The sequence below is a fragment of the Budorcas taxicolor genome, chromosome 25 (assembly GCF_023091745.1).
Source record: "Budorcas taxicolor isolate Tak-1 chromosome 25, Takin1.1, whole genome shotgun sequence".
NCBI lineage: Eukaryota > Metazoa > Chordata > Mammalia > Artiodactyla > Bovidae > Budorcas > Budorcas taxicolor.
Genome location: NC_068934.1, coordinates 42,767,345 through 42,787,923, shown reverse-complemented (window position 1 = coordinate 42,787,923; position 20,579 = coordinate 42,767,345). Strand labels below are relative to the sequence as shown.

The 20,579-nt window shown below is 39.7% G+C and overlaps 1 protein-coding gene across 1 annotated transcript in view; it reads left to right on the top strand.

The window, feature by feature from the left end:
* The window catches only part of ATL3 (atlastin GTPase 3), a 28,805-nt gene extending 9,989 nt beyond the window's left edge, over positions 1–18,816 (top strand). Inside the window, exons 5-13 of the mRNA XM_052661882.1 lie at positions 438–488; positions 3,221–3,277; positions 4,105–4,197; positions 5,154–5,292; positions 15,197–15,324; positions 15,920–15,976; positions 17,055–17,126; positions 17,489–17,920; positions 18,674–18,816. Coding sequence (XP_052517842.1) covers positions 438–488; positions 3,221–3,277; positions 4,105–4,197; positions 5,154–5,292; positions 15,197–15,324; positions 15,920–15,976; positions 17,055–17,126; positions 17,489–17,920; positions 18,674–18,760 — 1,116 coding nt within the window. The 3' untranslated portion in view covers positions 18,761–18,816. The remainder of the gene's footprint in view (positions 1–437; positions 489–3,220; positions 3,278–4,104; positions 4,198–5,153; positions 5,293–15,196; positions 15,325–15,919; positions 15,977–17,054; positions 17,127–17,488; positions 17,921–18,673) is intronic.
* The last annotated feature ends 1,763 nt before the right edge of the window (positions 18,817–20,579 follow it).

Below are 20,579 nucleotides of genomic sequence, written 5' to 3'. Positions count from 1 at the left end.
TCAGCTCTTGTTCTGTTATCAGAATTCCTATGGTGACATGAAAATGTTCTTTTTATACTACAGCTATCAGTGAAGCTCTTATAGTTCAAGAAGCAGCCAAAATTATTAATATTTTTCCACTTTGGTCATAGTATAGTTATTCCAGGAGAAGTCTGAAAAGTGGAAATTGAAGTTAAATCAGTTGCATTATATGGGAAATGTAGACTTGGCGTAAAAAAGTAAGAAAATTGTATTTTAAACTATAAAGGAAGAATTATGCAATTTCAGCCTTATATGCGTAGTTCTCCAAAAAGACGGATAATATTACTGTTCAAACAGACCTCGTATTCTTATATGCAGACCTTTAACTGTACAAGGTTCTGTTCACTGCTTTAGACTTACTTGATACTCATCTGAAGTAGACTAGAGTAGTATCAATCTGAATTTTTTTTTTCTAGATTTATAATTTGTCCCAGAACATTCAAGAAGATGACCTTCAACAGCTGCAGGTATGTATTCCTCATAAAAAGGTTAATAATGTCATTTAGAAGTTTTAAGGCCGAGGTGCATTTTAGAACTGAGTAGTTTCAGCAGAAGATTGAAATGTGGAGGAAAGTGTGGGCTCGTGGTAATCCTTCACTCGGTGTATCTTTGATTGGAGTGGTCAGGGATGCTCTTACTGAGTTAAGCAGGGGACTGAAAAAAGTGAGCAGGTAAGTCCTGCAGATATTTTGGGGGGAAAGTGGTGCAGGGAAGGAAGCAGCAGGAAGGCAGAGCGTGAGGGGGGGTGTACTTGGTGGGGTCTGGGGACAGCACAGAGGCCAGTGGGTGGGGTTTGGAGGATGAGACATGAGACGGGCGAGTGGCGAAGTCAGAAAGGTGGGCGCTCGGCTTCCAGTGATGCCCTGCTTTGTATGGACTTGGGCTCTTCCTCTGGGTGAGATGGGAGCCATGTTTTGATCAGAGGAGTGATATTGCTTGACATGTGATGAAAGGATCATGGTGACTGTTGTGTTTATAGAGTATATTTTTAGAGGTGCAATGATGCATTCAGTGAGGCTGCTTATGAACCTACTGCAATAATTCAAGTGAGGCTAAATAAATTAATATTTATAAAAGGCATAGGGTCATTGCCTGGAAAATAGTATGTGCTTAACATGTGCTAGCTATTATTTATTAAACCTGTTACTGTTATTAGTCATTGTCCTCTCTTCTCTGTAGCAGCAGTTCTTACACGTTTTTCCTATAAAATCCTCTTCATTGGGTATCCCAGAGTTGGATGCAGTCTGGCATGCTTCTCGAATTCTACTCCTCCCACTGACATTCAAGAAATATATCAGAATATGAGAGTGAGGGTGTCATTTATTATAGAGATAACCTTGAATTAGTTTTAATTTATATTCCTTTAAAAAAAAAACTCCACAATTTTGGCTCTTAATGTTACTATTAGCAGTTACTTGTACTTCATAATTGGTGGTTCTACACCAGTGCCATGATTCGGTGGTTGAGAGCTGTTGCTCTGTGATAGGTATCCGTCAAAACTTGTGTTTGATACCTTTTCACCTGAAACTGACCCCTTTCTAAGCTCCTTTCTTTCACACTTTTTTTTTGGAATACCTAATTTGTGTGAGGGCTTCCCTGGTGGATTGGTGGTAAAGAATCCACCTGCCAGTGCAGGAGATGTGAGTTTGATCCCTGGGTCAGGAAGAGGCCCTGGAGAAGGAAATGGTAGCCCAGTCAAGTATTCTTGCCTGGGAAATCCCACAGACAGAGGAGCCTGGCGGGCTACAGTCTGTGGGGTCGCAAAGAGTCGGACTTGACTGAGCAGCTAAATGACAGCAACAGCAATTAGTGTGAGGCAGTGGGCCAGGTGCTGTAGATGCACTGGTGTGTGAGGCAGACTTAATTCCTTATGGATGTTGTGGTCCAGTCGGTGAGAGGGTGCAGAAATGACTAGGCACGAGTGATGTGTCAGGACGACTGCACACAACGTCAGAGTGCCACAACCTGGGTGGCTTAAAACAGTAGAAATGTATCATCTCACCGTTGGGGAAGCTGGAAGTGATATGTGTATATCATATATATACAGACTTCCACCCATTTCCTTAGTCATTAGCCCTGCTCCCTCACCTCCTCTTTCAGGGTAACTGGCACTTTAATTTCTGAGCCTTTCAGGGATTCTGCTCAGAGACTCTGCTTGTTACTTTTTGGCCCCTGCCTCATCGATTTCTTATTCTTAGCGGGGTGGAGAAAGCCAAAACCCAAGGCAGTTCTCATTTGTTCTCTTTCTAGAGTGTGACAACTCTTCTTTTTCATACCCTTTCTCTTCCTCTCTGTCCTGTGAGTTTATAACTTTTGCACTTCATTTTGCTATACTTTTCGGTGCAGCTGCATGAAGAAATAGAGGTAAATGTGTAAACCCTAACTTGAAAGAATTCCTTCATTGGGTCATCTGAACGGCATGCATCCTACAGGTCTGGCACATGCTGTCCTCAGTGCTGGAGGTCCCATAGTGCACAAAGCATCCCTGTCCTCATGGACTTTAAATGCTAGTAGTGAAGACAGATATTAATCAAGATGAGTGAAGGTATAGTGTGTTAGATAGACAAGTGAGAAGAAAAATTTGAAAGGACACGGGATAGGAAATACTGGGTGGAGAGGTGTAGTGTTTTTAGGTAGATGGCCATGGGAGGCTTCATTAGGAAGGAGTCATTGGAGTGAATACCTGAAGGAGTGATGTAGCTGTTCAGGTGTTTGGGGGGAAGGACGTTGCAGGCAGAAGGAGGCATCTAGGATGGCAGTGCACGCAGCAGGTTTGAGGAACATCAAGGAGGGCAGTGTGGCCAGATCACACTGCAGGGTCTGGCTTTTATTTGCAGTGAGGTTGAAGGCTTTCGAGCAGAGGCATCATGTGGTCTAACGTTGCGTATAACAGAGCCACTGTGGCCGCTGTATTGAGGAGAGTCTGTGGGGCTGACACAGTGAGAAGCTATCGCAATATTCTAAGCCATGTGGAAGTTGCACGTGGTTGGATTTTGGGTTTGCTAATGAATTGGAGTGAGGAATTTCTGAGAGAGAAATAGTCTAGATTATTTTAAGATTTGTGACTCCTGTGGGAGTGTAGAATTTTGGTCTCATGTAAGTAGTATTCAGTCTGTTAAAAGAATTATTTGCTAAAGAACAGCCATTAAAATTCTCTATGTAATATTGCCTTACAAACCATAACGCTTCTTTTTTAAAGCTCTTCACAGAATATGGTCGTCTGGCAATGGATGAAATTTTCCAAAAACCCTTCCAGGTAGGCTGTTAACTGTAAATATAAGTCACATCTTTGTTTTAGTTCATAGATGAGCAAACTATAATCCATAGGCCAGATAAGGCCAGCTGCCTGTTTTTGTATGACCTGTGAGTTAGGAATGGTTTTTTTTTTTAAATATTTTTAAATGGTTGAAAAAAAATCAAAAGAGAAATAATATTTCATGGTATGTGGAAATAATCTGAAATTTAAATGTCAGTTGGCCATAGTGAAGGCTTTATTGGAACACAGCTACACTCATTTGAATTGCCTATGGCTGCTTTTTGCTACAACAATCTGAAATATTTACTCTCTGGCCCTTTACAGAAAACGTTTGCTGACCCCAGCTTTAGTTAAATTGCTTTATGAGGATGAGAATGCACAGTAACCTCAGTAAGATTAAAGGATCTCTAAGCATTATTTTTTATTTTAGTTTTTTTTTCCTGTCTGATGTTAACAGATCTCATTTTATGATTAGCTAGCGCTCTTTTTTTTCTTGTCCTTCATCATAGTCTTCATACTTGCCTTTTGAGCAGACCCCCGAATGTAGCATTTTCCCATCAGTCTGTTTTCATCAATCTCTTCCTCTTAGCCCATGAGGACAAAAATATTAGATGGGATATACTGACCTCCCAAATGGCTTATACATGTCCTTCTAGTCTTTATAGGGTTTCTAAGACATTACAGGGTAGGATTAGGTAGATAAATCCTTTAGCACATTTTCTTGCCCCTTTTGAAGAAGGTGGCATTTTGCAAAGAAGTGCTTCAGTGGTTATTTTGAAAATACATTTATGCAGTTTTATAATGCGTTCTGCTCTTTTTCTAAATAGACACTGATGTTCCTGGTTCGAGACTGGAGTTTCCCTTATGAATACAACTATGGATTACAGGGAGGAATGTCATTTTTGGAAAAGCGTCTACAGGTAAATAGAAATATAGTCTTCTGAGGAAGTACCTAGAAGTAGTGATAACTTTCTCATTTGCCTTTAGCAAATATTTAAATACTTTGCTTCAAATATTTAAAGTATTAAAATAGTTAAATATTTTAATACTTTAGCAAAGTATTTAAAGGGATTCCCTCTTATCTCAGTTGGTAAAGAATCTGCTTGCAATGCGCAGGAGACCTGGGTTCAGTTCCTGGATCAGGAAGATCCTCTGGACAAAGAAATGGCAACCTATTCCAGTATTCTTGCCTGGGAAATCCCATGGACAGAGGAGTCTGGCTGGCTACAGTCCGTGGGGTCACAGGAGTCAGACAGGACTTAGCAACTAAACCACTCTCCACCACTGTATTTAAAGCAGATTATGGAAAGTTACATTGTGTGTTAAATACTTAGGAATATTAATTAGCACAAACTGATATTATTCATGGTAAGGTTATAGAACCTGTGTATATAACTCACAGGGATTGGAGAGAAAAACCCCAGGCAAAAGCCCAAGCTTTGATTCCAATTTCCATTTCACAATTCACATATGAGTTTATATGTGCTTTTGGTTTCTGGTGTGAATACAAACAGGCTTAGCCTGTTTTCCAAAATTAAAACACAGGGGTCCTTTGTCAGTTATTGCTCACTGGTGCCCACAAGCCTTTCCTTGTCCTTCGTGCCCACAAATCTTTCCTTATTCTTCCTTAGTGTTGTGCAGTACTCTTTTAAGAAAGTCGTTAGTACCTGTTCTTTGATAGCCCTAGGAGCCAAGCCATAGTTAATCAAATTTATGCATTTATTGCTTCTCAGGGTTCTGAGTTTTCTCATTGGACAGCACCTGGGCCACTATAATCTTTTAGAGTTGGAACGTCTTCTTCCCTTTGTCCTATACTAGTGAGTGCTGGTTAGGAAAAACACATGGTCGTTTGTAAACTGTTGGCCTTTATCGGCAGGTAAAAGAGCATCAGCATGAAGAAATTCAGAATGTCCGGAATCACATCCATTCCTGTTTCTCCAGCGTCTCCTGTTTTCTGCTACCACATCCGGGACTCCAGGTGGCCACAAGCCCTGACTTTGATGGCAAATTGAAAGGTGTGTTGCAAATGGTGTTATTTATACATGTGATTTTTATCTTTGGAATTAAAAAGAGTGACCAGAAAATATCAATTGTGAATAGTAAGTCCTTAACAGAAATACTATGTTCTTTTAGAAAGAATAGTGTTTAGAGTCTAGTTCAGTGTTTCCCTCCTGCCTTAGTGTGACCATCAGAATTATATTATCTTAGTTTCTCCATCTGAAATGGTTGTGGTAATACCCATTAATGATCTTTCTAAGAATGATGTTGTGATTCCTGGTTTACAAGAGATAAAAATGCTAGGTAAAGGAAGACTTAACGTTAGTCAGCTCATTTTTATGAAGTGAAACTAAAGTCCCAAACAAAGGTAGTATGATGCACGGCAAGGCTGTTGTTTTCATCTTACTTGTGATTATAGCAGACTTGATGCTGGGTCGTGAGTTACTATCAGGAAGTGCTAACCAGACGGTAGCTTAGGGAAATCAGAGGCGGGACTCTTGGGTTCCACTGTCTTATTTTTGATCCTTCCTCACTGAAACCTTGAGTCGTTTGATGGCTGGTCCTCAGTGTACCCATGGGTTTAACCAAGCACTTTTGTTTAGTTCAATCACTAAGTCCAGTCTGACTATTTTTGTGACGCCATGGACTGTAGCCCACCAGACTCCTCTGTTCAGGGGATTTCCTAGCAAGAATCCTGGAGAGGGTGGTCATTTCCTTCTCTAGTGGATATTTCTGATCCCCTGAGATTGAACCCATGTCTCCTGCATTGGCAGGTGGATTCTTTATCACCGAGCCACCAGGGAAGCCCATTTGAGCTTCTTAGGTTCCTAGTAAAATTGAAATAATAATAGCTGCCATTTTTAAAGGCCATTTGTATTCCCAGTGGTCAGTCTCTCCAGGCTGCTGTGACAAAATACCATAGACTGGGTAGTTTATAAAAAATAGAAATTCATTTCTCATGGTTCTGGAGGCTGGATTTCCAAGATCTGAGTGCCAGCATGATCCAGTGAGGTGGTCTTTCTGGCCTCAAAACTTCTGGTTGTATCCTCTTGGGGGGAATGGGCTGGAGAGCATGGTAGGATCTCTTTCATAGGAGCACTGATCCCACCTGGCTTCACTCCCATGACCTAATCACTTCCCAAAGGCTCCGCCTACTAATACTATCACCTTTAGGGGTTAGAATTTCAACATGTGAGTTTTGGAAGGACACAGACATTCAGACCATAGCAGCAACACTATGTGGAGTAGGAAATGGCAGCCCACTCCAGTATTCTTGTGGAGAATCCCAAGGACAGAGGAGCCTAGCAGGCTACAGTCCATGGGGTCGCAAAGAGTCAGACACAACTAGAGTGACTAGTGCCAACACTGCGCTAGTTACTTTTAGACTTAATGCTCCCAGTAATTCCATGGAACTGATATTATTGCCTTTATCTTACAAATGAAGAAACTGGCTTAGAAAAGTTACATAACTTGCTCAGAGTACTCAGCTAGTAGGTGGTGGGGCAGAGATCCACGTCCAGGTCCTTCTTGCTCAGAGCTGTAGTGTGCTAGAATAGAAGTTCTCCTGTACTGGGCAAGTCACTTAGAGGATTTACACTCTTAGTTACTAGAACTTGCCTTGTGAAGTGGAAGTTTTTTATTACTTTGTATTAAACATAAAATGCATAATTTTCAATTTATGTAACTCAGTGGATTCAAGAAAGTTAATATGCTCATTCAGCTTAAGATTTACATTCCAGCTGGTCTTATTATTGCAAAAAAAAAAATTGAGTCTGAAAGGCTTACCTTTACCTTCTATTTGCCACCTGTGTGACATTTTATGTGGTTGGCAGCTTTCCTGAGTGGGAAACTTTCACAGCCTGTAGGTTGGCAGTTCAGAAACCCAAGGTGGGGGTCTGCCTTTGGAGAGAAATCTGCTTAGGCAACACTGGTGCTGAAACAAGAGCAGCTGTGAGTGAATTCTCTGAGTTGCTGCTGCTGCTGCTAAGTCACGTCAGTCGTGTCCGACTCTGTGCGACCCCATAGACGGCAGCCCAACAGGCTCCTCTGTCCCTGGGATTCTCCAGGCAAGAACACTGGAGTGGATTCTCTGAGTTGAGTAGGTGAGAAAGTTGAGTTTGTAGGTGAGGTGTTCTTTAGGATTTTAACCCTCCATTATTAGACATGCATTTACCAAATCTGAGCTCTGGTATATTCATCACTGGTAGGGAAGCTATCCAGTGGAATCTTAACTGAAGATGTTTAAGAGAGGATGGGTGGAAGTGACTCCTCATACCTTTTGTCTTGCTTTAGGGTTGTTTCAGGTTATTGGGCATCAGTTCAGTTCAGTTCAGTTGCTCAGCTGTGTCCAACTCTTTGCAACCCCATGAATCGCAGCACGCCAGGCCTCCCTGTCCATCACCAACTCCCGGAGTTCACCCAGACTCACGTGCATCGAGTTGGTGATGCCATCCAGCCATCTCATCCTCTGTCGTCCCCTTCTCCTCCTGCCCCCAATCCCTCCCAGCATCAGGGTCTTTTCCAGTGAGTCAACTCTTCGCACGAGGTGCCCAGAGTATTGGAGTTTCAGCCTCAGCATCAGTCCTTCCAATGAACACCCAGGACTGGTCTCCTTTAGGGTGGACAGGTTGGATCTCCTTGTGAGTAACATACATAATATACAAACATGACATTCCTCCATATTATTCAACATCTAAATATTTCAGAATATTCTGTTTTAAAATTAATTTTCATCATGTTATTCTAGGGAACAGGAAGAGCCTTTTACAGTTCTGTAACCTTGACTTTTGAAATTTTCTATCACCCTTGGGTATGTATTTTATGTTAGTTTCCTAGGAACTGCTGTTAAAAAAATGCCATAAACTAGGTTTCTTAAAGAAATTCATCCGCTAACAGTTCAGGAGAGCAGAACTCCAAAATCAGGGTGTTGTCAGGCTAGGCTCCTCCTGGAGGCTCTTGAGGGGAATGAATCTGTCCTGTCCTTCTCTTGGTGGTCGCTGGCAGTCCTTGGAACCACTTGGCTTTAGTTTCATCACTCTGCTGTCTGCCTCTGTGGTTACATGGCCACCTTCTCCGTGTTCTCTCTTCTTGCAAGGACACTGCTCTTTGAATTTAGGTCCCACTTTCATCCAGTATGATCTCAACTTATCACGTCTGTAAAGCCTCTATTTTTAAATAAGATCACCTTCTGAGATTCCAGATAGACATGCATTTTAGTGGGGGACACTCCAGAGTACACAGATTTACAGGTATGAAGGGTTGTCACTAAACATTAAGGGTGCTAAGCTTCATATTATAAAATAGGGAACAAATTCTATATAAGCAACCTTTAGTCTTATAATTATTCACTATGCGTGATAAAACGATAAAACACATTTTTAGGGTTAAAATCCTCTTTTACTACATGGAAAGGCAAGTCCCAAAGGAAGAAATACAGATGGTCAAGGCATAATTCATGGAAATATGTGTTGCCTACAATAATCAAGAAAGTGCAGATGTGTTGGTACAGATTTGTATAGTCTGTACCACAGTAGCAGCATTGTAGATGTTCACAACTTTTGATCCAGTATTTCACTTTTAGGAAATTTTCCTAGGAATTTCCTAAGGAATTATGCATATATAAGTAGATAAAAATATGTGGACAAGAATAGTACCCTTGTTGCATTATTATAACAGTGAACTATTGGAAGCAACCCAAATATATATTTCTGAGGAATTGATTCAGTTACGGTACATCTCACAAAGGGCTGAAAATAAATCATTTAAAAGGAAAAAATAGATAGATGGATCCATCTGTATTTACATAGAAAGATGTTCATGATATGTTGTTAAATGTGGAAAGTGCAGAGTAGCATATATTGTATGATCCTAATGATTTAAAACTGAATATTTATGAGGTTGTTTTTAAAAAAGGAAGGTTTTGAGAAATAAAAATTTCCTTTTTTTATTTCACTTTAAAAATATGTTAATAGTTTGCCGTTGTGTGTCTGTTAAGGAAACTGTAGTCATTAGGAGGGTTGTTGATGAATTCTTGTTAGCTCTGCAAAGGTATATGTATGTGGGTATTTGTAGTTTTAGGGAACCTTTAAAACAAGATATTGAAGGGTTTTGAGTGAAGAGCAAATTGAGGATGTTACATTGCAAGTAGTGTAAGACTTGTGAATATTTGGCAAGTAAGTGCTTGGCTGAGAACCACATAAACTTTGTTGTGGGGGACCTTTAAGTAGAGTTGATAACATTTCTCTGAGTTAAAAAAATTACCTAGACATTGTATTTTCTCAAGCATATACTTGTACATTGACTTGGTTGAGATCCTGCAGCTCTGCTGTGTATAACCTGTATAAGACATTAGCCTGAGAATGTTTGGGGGTAATCCAGAAAAAGACCTTCATGTAGTTTTTGTAGAACATTTAAATTTATTAAGAACTGCATTCTGAAGCTGTTTCTGCAAATGTTCCCCTAATTACTTCAGGGATTGTTTTACTGGTCTTACTTTATTTTTTAAAAGAATAACCATTTATTCAGAGGTGAACACTTGCCAGACACAGTCTTAATTATGGTATAATCAGTGCTAAGCTGCTGCTTCCTACAGTAGTTAGCTAGGAGATTAGCTCATTTTTGAGACTCCTTTTCAACAGACACAGGATGACTGTCATCACTATAAAGAAAACTGTCTTCCTTTTTTACTAGAGCAGAGAGACGTAATACAGTAACTACTGAGATATTTAGCTAGAAATTAAACAGAAGACCTTGTAGGGAACAATCTTCTTGGACGCCATGAGATGTTGAAATTGTGTAAGTCATGCGACAGTAGTTCTTGTCTGCTCTTAAGTCTAAAACTCATATTTTGGTACAGCCTTCATAGAAACATTAATTGCTGAGAGTCTGTTAAATCTGGGTAAAACCATGGACAATACCATTTGTGATGTCTATAGATCCTGCTGTTTCTTGTGTGAAATATTTCTGAAGCTCTCAGTCTTTCAGTGTGATGACCATTGAAACCTTTAAAAAAAGTTTTTCCGAGTGGATAATGCAGTCACATGTTTTAAATCCCAAAAAGGATTAAAATGTATTCAGTGAAAAGTCTCTTTTTTGTAGGCTTCCAGAGTTTCTTTAGTATATGCAAAGCAAATATAAATGTACATAGGATAGCATATTATTAATATGCTTATTTGTTTTTCACTTCAGGGTTTTAAAGAATTTGTCCCACTTTTTGTTGAAATTTTGGGGTCCCATTTTTTCACATTATAATTTATGATCCAGTTACAGTTCAATTCTGTTCAGTCACTCAGTCGTGTCCGACTCTTTGTGATTCCATGGACAGCAGCACGCCAGGCTTCTCTGTCCATCACCAACCTCCAGAGCTTGCTCAAACTCATGTCCATCGAGTCGGTGATGCCATCCAACCATCTCCTCCTCTGTCGTCCCCTTCTCCTCCGCCATCAATCTTTCCCAGGGTCAGGGTCTTTTCCAATGATCCAGTTTGAATCCAGCTTATTTTCTGAATGACTGCCTGTGCGTCTCAACACTGTCGAAGAGTCCAGCTTGTCCTCACTGGTTGAAATGTCACCTTTATCAAATGTTAAATGTAGGGATCAACCCCTTTTTAAAGTTGATATAGGGCCATATTTTGGTTCCATCCTGAGAGGACTATGAAATTAAGGGTATTTAGATGGAGATCGGTATCTGTTTATTTAGGTATCTCATTAAAAAACAAATATGTTTTGATGTCAAGAGATCTTATGATTGATTATTTAAGATGGTGCAGAAATCAGTGATTAGAAGTATATGTTACTATTTAGAAAAAAAAATCTTATGCAGATTTCAATTTATGAGCCATAAGTAAACTCTGATAAAATTGAAAGCATGGGGAAAAATTAATTTTATTTGACCTCTGGAATTGGGGAAGGACTCTTTAAAATTAGAAGGAATAAAAGAAATTATCAAGAAAAAGTGCTATAGTTTTGAATAAATACTCTTATGCATGTTTATAAAAAGGCAAACAAAATGGAGAAAAATTTCAGTTATCATAGTATACATAAAGAACAATATATTTATTTACTTGCTGAAGAGTATCTAAGATAAAGGCCTTAAAAGTTCACTGAAAAGGTAATCAGCTGATGAACAAATATGGGAGAGAGTTTGGCCTAACAAGTAATAAAATAAATAAAAGCAAATTAAAAGAATGATCTACCGTTAAATTTTTAAATATGCTATGTGATATCCAAAAGAATGCATCAGTATTACATATAAGAAAGAATACACATAATGCGCATATGTAAGTTATGAAATATAATGAATATCATCAACCCAGTACCCAACTTACTATGAATATCTGGAACTAGAATTGGCACGCTTTCTGTAATGGACTAAACTAAATATTTTAGACTTTGTGGGCCATACAGTTACTTAGATCTACTTTGTAGCAAGAAAGCAGCCATAAACAATTGTATTAATAAATGTACATGGTTATATTTCAATAAAACTTTATTTATAAATATAGTTAGCTGTCATATTTGGCCCAGGGGCTGTAGTTTTCCAGTCTTTTATCAGGAACATTATCAGTGCTGTTTTCTATATTTGTATGCTTCTTTCCTTCTGCCTGCCTCTCCGCAGAAATAACTACCATTCTAAATTTTGCTTATGCTGTCTTGTCCTTAAATTTAAAAAGTTATTACTTGTGTGTGAAGTGAAAGTCGCTCAGTCATGTCTGACTCTTTGGGTCCGACCCCATGGACTATAGTCCACCTGGCCCTCTGTCCATGGAATTCTCCAGGCCGGAATAGTGGAGTGGGTAGCTGCTCCCTTCTCCAGGGGATCTTCCCCACCCAGGGATCAAGCCCAGGCCTTCCGCACTGAAAGCAGGTTCTTTACCAGCTGAGCCACCAGGGAGGCCCTTGTGTTTGATTCACTTAACAGTCTTTTGCTAAGTTTCTTCAATTTTTTTTTTGAACTTTCTAAAAATATAGTATGTGGCCAATTTGCATTATCACTGTGAGCTTTATTTTTTATTTTGTTTTCTTTTAAATTAATATATCTATTTTAATTGGAGGCTAATTACAATATTGTTGTGGTTTTTGCCGTACACCAGCATGAATCAACCACGGGTGTACATGTGTCGCCCCATCCTGAACCCCCTTCCCACCTCCCTCCCCACCCCATCCCTCTGGGTTGTCCCAGAGCACCAACTTTGAGTGCCCTGCTTCATGCATTGAACTTGGCACTGGTCATCTGTTTTACATACGGTAATGTACATGTTTCAGTGCTGTCCTCTCACATCATCGCACCCTCATCTTCTCCCACAGAGTCCAAAAGTCTGCTCTTCACATCTGTGTCTCTGCTGTCTTGCATATAGGGTTGTCGTCACCGTCCGTGTGTGCTTATTTTTAAGGTTGTCTGTATTATTGCATGTGATTGTAATTCATTCAGTTTCATTGTAGGATAACAGAGCCTTCTGTGAATATAACAATTTATTCTCAGTGGAAGCTTGGGCTTCTCCAGTTTTTTTTGCTATTATGAATAGCACTGCTGTGAACATTCTTGTGGATGTGGATATATGGGACTTTCCAGGTTATGTGCTTAAAAGCGGGATTGATGGATAATTGAAATACATATATCTTCACCTTAACTAATGCCGAATTGTTTTCCAAAGTTCTTATTCCAGTTTACACTCCCTTCATCAGTGTTATAAAAATTCCCATTGATCCATATCCTTGGCAACACTTGATGTTAACAGCCATCTTAGTTTTGTTAAATTAGTGATTATAGAATAGTATCTCATTGTGATCTTAAATTGCATTTCTCTGATTACTAATGGGGTTGAATGTCTTTTCATGTATTTATTTCCATTCACGTTTCCTTTCCTCTGAAGTTCTTGTCTAGTTTTCGATTGGGTGTTCTTTCTCTGCAATGTCAAGATTCTGTATGTCTGTTTTAAGTTGTGAACCTTGTATTCTGTCTTCCATATCTTAGTTTTCTTCCGATCTCTCTGTGCTGTTCTTTGTTATATTATTCAGATTTTTTTTTTTCTCCAGAGGAGATTGGATATGTGTTTGCTTCTTCAGGGAGTCAGGGGCTTACCAGCCCAGGACCATTGCAGTCCCGTTTCAGGATCCAGCTTAATTCAGGAATTATTTTTGCACAGAGTTTGTTACCCATTATAGTGAATGGCCTCAAATGAGCCACAGCTTCACATGTACTTAGCTCAGTACTCTGGTTTCAGCTCACTCCCCACCTACTCAGCCCCTTGCAGCTCTCTTTTTAGACTTTGTAGACTTCCAAGTCTACAATGGAATAGAATATATCTTTTGCAGGATTTTGTTAGGAAGAAGATCCCTTCCGATTCTCTGATGTTTAGTACTGTCAGAAGGAGAAGCTGCGAGATACGATTTTTCGCCAGTCAAGTCAGTAAAGGTTTTAAAAACAACAAAAATCTCGTGCGTTCATAGTAATGAACAAGCCTTCTCATATGTTGGTGATAGGAATATAAGTTGGTACAATCTTCTACAAAAGCAGTTTAGCAATATATAAGAGCCTTAAAAAGGAAGGGGAGAGTATTTTAAATGTGAATTTTGCTTGTCTGATGGTAGATTTTATGGATGGTTGTTATTTTTTAAATAGTTTTGAATATTTTCCAGAAATTTATATTTTTCTCACATACCTAGTAATTGCTCTTAGAAGACCCTATAATCTTTAGAGATAAAATAACCTGAAGTTTTTTTCTGCAGAGATTTTTATGGTGATCCTTGTAGCTGGAAAAAATTTAGTAAACCACTTTTGTTTTATTCAGTGCTCTGTCCCCAACTCGTACAACAATGCCTGCCACGAAAAGGTGGTGAAACTCTGTTAAATGAATGCATAAGACTCTCCATTTTGTAAACTTGGGTTATGCAGTGTTAGGAGTTCCTGCTTGTATGTGGGCTCCTGTCTGCTTTATTTTTGGCTGATAGTTTGAATTAGTTGAATTCAGTAACTTGAATTACAAAGATGCTGGATCATATAAATCAGATTCCTTGCATTTTCATACTTGGGCCAGCTAGTTCTCACTTTGAGGAAAGAGCTCTGTTTAATAGCTTCCCGAACCTTCTGTGGGAACTCTATAGTATAGAAGCTGGAAAGAAGCTGTCATGTTTGCTGAAATAGTAGTCTTTTCCCTTTGGGGTGGCCCAGAGAACCTCTCTGAGGAGAGAATAGAAAATAAATATCATGAGATTCAGGTGCTTCTACTTCCTTTCACGTTAAAAAAATGAACAAAAGTAAAGCAAATGGATAAATAGCGATTTATAATGCTTTTAAGGGGGAGAGTGAGGGTGTGGCAAAAGCCTGGCCTGGGAGAACCTGAAGGGTTGATCAGGATTTTCCTGAAGATGTGTTAATGAAATTCTTTTTTTTTTTTTTTAAGATTTTTTTTTTTTAATGTGAAGCATTTTGAAGTCTTTATTGAATTTGTTACAACACTACTTCTGTTTTATGTTTCGGCTTTTTGGCCACAAAGCACGTGGGATCTTAGTTCCCCGACCAGGGATTGAACCCCCACCTCCTGATTGGAAGGCGAAGTCCTGACCACTGAACTGCCAGAGGAGTTCCGTAAAATAAAAAGTAAAATTTCTTGGACGTGTAGGGAGTAGATGTGAATCTCGCAGAGTGAAAACCAGGGTAGCGATATTCTGCATATTCTTTATGGACTAGAGAGGACTTAATACTGCAGAAGGGAGGGAGTCCGCACAGGCACATGAGAACAGAGACCGTCAGCAGCCTGGTCATTGCCAGAAAGGGCCAGGCTCACAGTCTGGGACCCCTGCCCCTCCCTTTCAGCTAGAGATGTTAGAACAACCAGATGGACTGAAGATTGCGCTTTATGCTCCCCTTGGCTGAATAAATCTGTTTGGCTTATTGTTTCCTTTTTCTTGGTCCTGCGGACAGACATTGCCAGTGAATTCAAAGAACAGTTACAGACACTGATACTGCATGTATTAAACCCAGCCAACTTAATGGAAAAGGAGATCAATGGCTCAAAAGTCACCTGTCGGGGACTGCTGGAATATTTTAAGGTAAATATGGGGTTTTCATTATTAAAATATTTGACTTTTGGTGAAACTGATATAGGTTATGAACTAGGTATTTTAAAGCTTGGGGGAAGTTGGAAGGCAAAGCCTTTTCAGACTCCATTGTCCTTCCAGGAGTGGGCCACTGGGTGGCAGTATTGGTCTAGGCACCAAATGGATGTTCTCTGCACTCTCTTAGAGGAGTGGTTACTGTGGCTAAAGGAAGACTGTTCCTCACGGAAGATGGTGTGGAGAGGAGGTGGTTAGGATGTCGCTGTGAGTGCGAGACGGCACCTAGATGTGACACGGCTACCTCACGGCGGACGGTCACTGCCCACAGGCAGTGGTGAGGCCAGCGTGCATGGGGAGTCTGGCGGGAGCCACAGCCTTGGTAGGCGTGTGCTGCTTTGAGAATATTTTTAGTTAACTAAAAGAATGCTAACATGCACTCAGAGGTGTGCTGTGTTTTTGCTAATTCCTGGGTGTGGATCTAGGTCTTTTTGGAAAATGCAACTGTATGGTCACTGTTTCTGAAAAGTAAGCTGCAGTTAAATATGACGAATGGCGTTTTTCATAATTGTTTTTATGTTTATATTCTAAGGCATATATTAAAATTTACCAAGGAGAAGATCTCCCTCACCCCAAATCCATGCTTCAGGTAAGCAGTTCTTTGACAGTCCTGGTAGTTCCCCTTTTCTTTTTTTAAAAAACTTTTATTTCTTTTTGGCTGTGCTGGGTCTTGCTGCGCGAGGGCTTTCTGGAGCGGGGGCCGCTCTTCGTTGCAGTGACGGGGCTTCTTAGTGCAGTGCCTTCTCTCGTTGCAGGGCCTGGGCTCTGAGGCACGCGAGTTAGTTCAGTAGTTCTGGCTCACGGGCTCTAGAGCATGGGCTCAGTGGTTGTAGCACACAGGCCTAGTTGCTTTGTGGTGTGTATAATCTTCCTGGACCAGGGATCGAACCTGTGTCCCCTGCATTGGCAGACAGATTCTTCACCACTGAGCCACCAGGGAAGGTCCCTCTTTTTCATTATGCTGAGGTCTGTTCACGTTTAGCATGTTTTCAGCAGTGTGACTGCCTTCAGATGTTCTTATCTGTATTCATGGTGGTGGAGTTAGAACAGAACAGCTTCCCCCAAAAAGTATTGTATGCAGGTTAAACATGCCCCATTCCGTTAGACAAATCGTTGTCCTGTTGCCTGTTGTCTGTTTTCGTAAAATGTGTCCTGACTTATATATTTACTAATCAGGTTTTTCATTTTCAGCAAGTTTTATTGTCAACATTTTGATGTTTTTAAGATGTCATTTTGTGAATACATACGATTTCTGACTTACACGTGCTGAAGATAAGGTGGTTTATTGCCAAATGTTTATTTCTTTAGTAGACAAACGTTTTCACAAAGGGAGTTAGCGTGTGAGATTGGTATTGTAAAGATAAATTTTTTCTCTTCTGAGTTACATCTATTTCTTAACATACAAAATAGAAGCAAAGGAAATATTTTCAGAGGTTTACTTTTATGACAAAGATTCTTATGTATGAGAATTTTTTTTTGGCAGAAAATCTGGCAGAAAAGGTGTATTTTATTTAATCAGTTGGACTTTGTGGAAACCTGAAAAATAACAGAAAAATCATAAAGAAGGAAGAATGGGGAATAGAGTGAAACAAAACGTCTGTTTGGTTATTTGTGGAAGAATATGTAAAGAGACAGAATTTGTAATTTGTGGTTTCCTTTCTTAAAAGGCCACTGCTGAAGCCAACAATTTAGCAGCTGCAGCCTCTGCCAAAGATGTTTATTACAACAACATGGAAGAGGTACGTTGGACATAAGTCTTACTCTGAAATATCTAACCTGGGCAATATTTTTAACTTTGGAAGCCCAAGCTTGATCCTGCTTATCTTATGATGATGAGGCAACATTCAGGTTATCCTGGTTATTGGGGCCTTTTAATTACGACCCTTTCTAAGCAAGACTTTCTTACAGTGTCACTGCTCTCGCTGATCAATATCACCCTGGTTAGTAAGTGTGCTTTTCAGAAGAATTGAACCCAGAGTTTTATTGATCTTAGTCATCATTGTAAAGTTCGTTTCTAGTATCTTAAACTTTTCTAAGCTTTTCAGCGTTTTCACTTGTTTCTGAAGGATTCTTTACCGCGTTCTGTCTTTATTCTTGTCAGGTTTGTGGGGGAGACAAGCCTTATTTGTCTCCAGACATTCTAGAGGAGAAGCACTGCGAATTCAAACAGCTTGCTCTGGACCATTTTAAGAAGACGAAAAAGATGGGTGGGAAGGATTTTAGCCTTCGTTACCAGCAGGAGCTGGAGGAGGAGATCAAGGAACTCTACGAGAACTTCTGCAAGCACAACAGTAGCAAGAACGTCTTTAGCACCTTCCGAACCCCCGCAGTGCTCTTCACGGGCATCGCGGCTCTCTACATTGCCTCCGGCCTCACTGGCTTTATTGGTCTTGAGGTGGTGGCCCAGCTGTTCAACTGTATGGTTGGACTGCTGTTGATAGCGCTTCTCACCTGGGGGTACATCAGGTACTCTGGTCAGTATCGTGAGCTGGGCGGTGCTATTGATTCTGGTGCAGCGTATGTATTAGAGCAGGTAAGTGGTGCCAGCCCAGGAGGCTGACGGTTGATAACAGATAGATATCCATGCTTCTATTGTAAAATATCTCCATTTGGAAGAGTTCAATAGTGATAGAAGGCATGAGAAATATGCCTTTTTTTTGATAGGCCTTATGTTTTATTACTGTTCTTTAGGATGTTAATGTTTATTCCTGATGTTTTGTTTCCATGCTTAAAACCTGCTCATTAATGCAAAAAACTTTCCAAGTTAATATACATTGTGTTCTTCACGGGAAACTTTTAAATACGTGTTCATCAGACATAATTCCTGTGTGATTATCTCCTACATCCAAGGTTAGTTTGCTTCACTGAAAGTCATGAGCTTTGAAAAATATGAATTTAGCGAAATGTTCTGTTTTGAGATCTGCCAGTGGATGGCATCTCTTTCACTTAAATCGCTTCATCAGACCTGTGGCCCTTGACATTGGCGTGATCTCCAGGTTTACAGATTTGAAACTCTGCTTTGTTTTTCTGAGTAGCAGGAACAGATGAGTTAAGTTAGAAGCTTGTGGTGAAGGCTGGCGTGCTGCCCACACACTAAAGGTTCAGCTGACCTACTTTCTGGGGCATCAGCAGCTGCCACAGGCTCCCTGACTCCTGCATTTTCATTCCCTAATTTTCTGTCTCAGTGTAGACAGAGATTTTTGAAAGTTTGTCTGTAATGGCTTGCTCTTTTGACACTGAGCTGTAATTTTATTAACTGACGTGTTGAATAAATGGACTTTTGCAGGCCACCTCTCACATCGGTAATTCCACTCAGGCTGCTGCAAGGGACGCAGCTGCTGGGAGACCACCCTCGGATAAAAAAGCTCAGTAGCATCCTGATGAGAGGATCGGACGAGAACCCTTCTAGCTCCCTCTGATTTCTGGGCTTCTGCCACGGCCACAGGCCCAGGTCTCTAGGAACGCAGACCCGGGACCATCTGGGAAGAGCCAAAACACGGAACTAATAAATGAACAGACCTCTCCTGTGGTTTCAGATTCTTAAACACACTTCCATTTCTCTTGGAAGCATTTCTTTTCCTCGCTGGTGTAGATCCAAGCTTGTGTCTGTTTTCTTATTACTCTCTGCTTTGTGCACTTTATGGGGGAGAAAGCTAAAAGAACCATGGAAATGCGATTTTAAGTCCTTTATGTGCCGCTTAGTGCCTTTTAAGATTGAACCCATGCTTTCGAGGACTTAATCGGGAGGAAATTGAGGACACGCACGTGAAAGATGCTATTTTGAGATGAACTGTCAGTTTGTTTGTACCATACTCTTTTGAGAAGGATTCCTTTTTAAAAAGTTTACAAAACTTGGCAAAAGCTTCAAAACTAAAGACTGACTAAAAATGACGCTATTACAGTTTTTAAATCTTATGATATTAGAGAATTGTGTTTGCCATATAATATGGAAAAATTGTATTTAAATCTGCCGTACACTGAAATTTAAGGTCTGTTTCCTGGCAGGCTGGCAGTTTTGTTAGAACATATTCTGGTTTTTTTTGTTTGTTTGTTTTTTTGTTCATTCATTCCTATAGCTTCTTTCTAGAAAAGAGGCAAACATGCCTTGAAAAACCAGAGCTGCTCATAATAAAAGGAATGAGTTTAATACTTTAAGGAAAAAACTTGAGTTTAAATGAACCATGTGACCTCTGATAAGTCATCTGAACTTGTGCCTTGGTCAGACTCAGTGATTGTAGGTCTATAACACATATGTGTATTGTACATAACTCACACACAGTTGTCATTCATGAGAACAGAACTTTATCGAGGGCTAGAGGAAGGATTTTTACCAAACATGCTGCCTTTAATTGATGTCCTGTTTCATGTGGCTTAGCAGTACATCAGGTCTTTATCCACAGTGTTTATTTGTAGTCTTCTGCTCATGGTCTGATATTTTTAATAATGAAGCTAAAACTGTCAGTTTTATTTAGTGAATCATCCTTTATTTAACTTTATACGTGACTAGTCTGGTAGCTTTAAAATATCTTTGGCTTAGTAAGGACCAAGTCCCATGCAAGTATGCATATATAATATCTAGACAATATCAAACTTCTTTATTTACCTTGATTGTATGATAAAAATTTTTGTCTATCAGTTGCCTTTTCCTTTGTTTATCATGGTGAATTGTTGTGGATTCTAAAGCTTCATACAACTTGCCTGCAAGTATTTATATAAGCATTCAGGTATATGAGCCTTAATTCTTAAGATAATTTTTTTTGTTGTGGGAGGGAGGTAGGGAGTTTTAGGCACATTCCGAGTGTAAGTTCTATATTCGTGAAATATGAATGGATGGTGGAAAAAAGTCTTTTCTAGTCTGTCATATCTTTATCAAAGAGTATTTTTCTTGACTATTTTAACACTTTACCACTCAAGTATTTTTATAAGTTTTGAATTAATTCTAAGTGTTTAATGTATTTTTCATATTTACCTACCATCTGGCCCTGAAGTTCTTGCTGTTTTTTTCAGTCATGGTTAAATTTTAGAAAAATTCCAACTAGTTCTAAAAACTGTTTACTTGCATATCAATAATACTTAGCTTTATTAAATTAAAACCTTAGTTTTGAAATTTTGGTGCATTTTCAGGTGGCCTGTCATCTTCCTGAAGATTGATACTTATTTGCTAAAGGCCTTACAGATGTTGACATACTTAG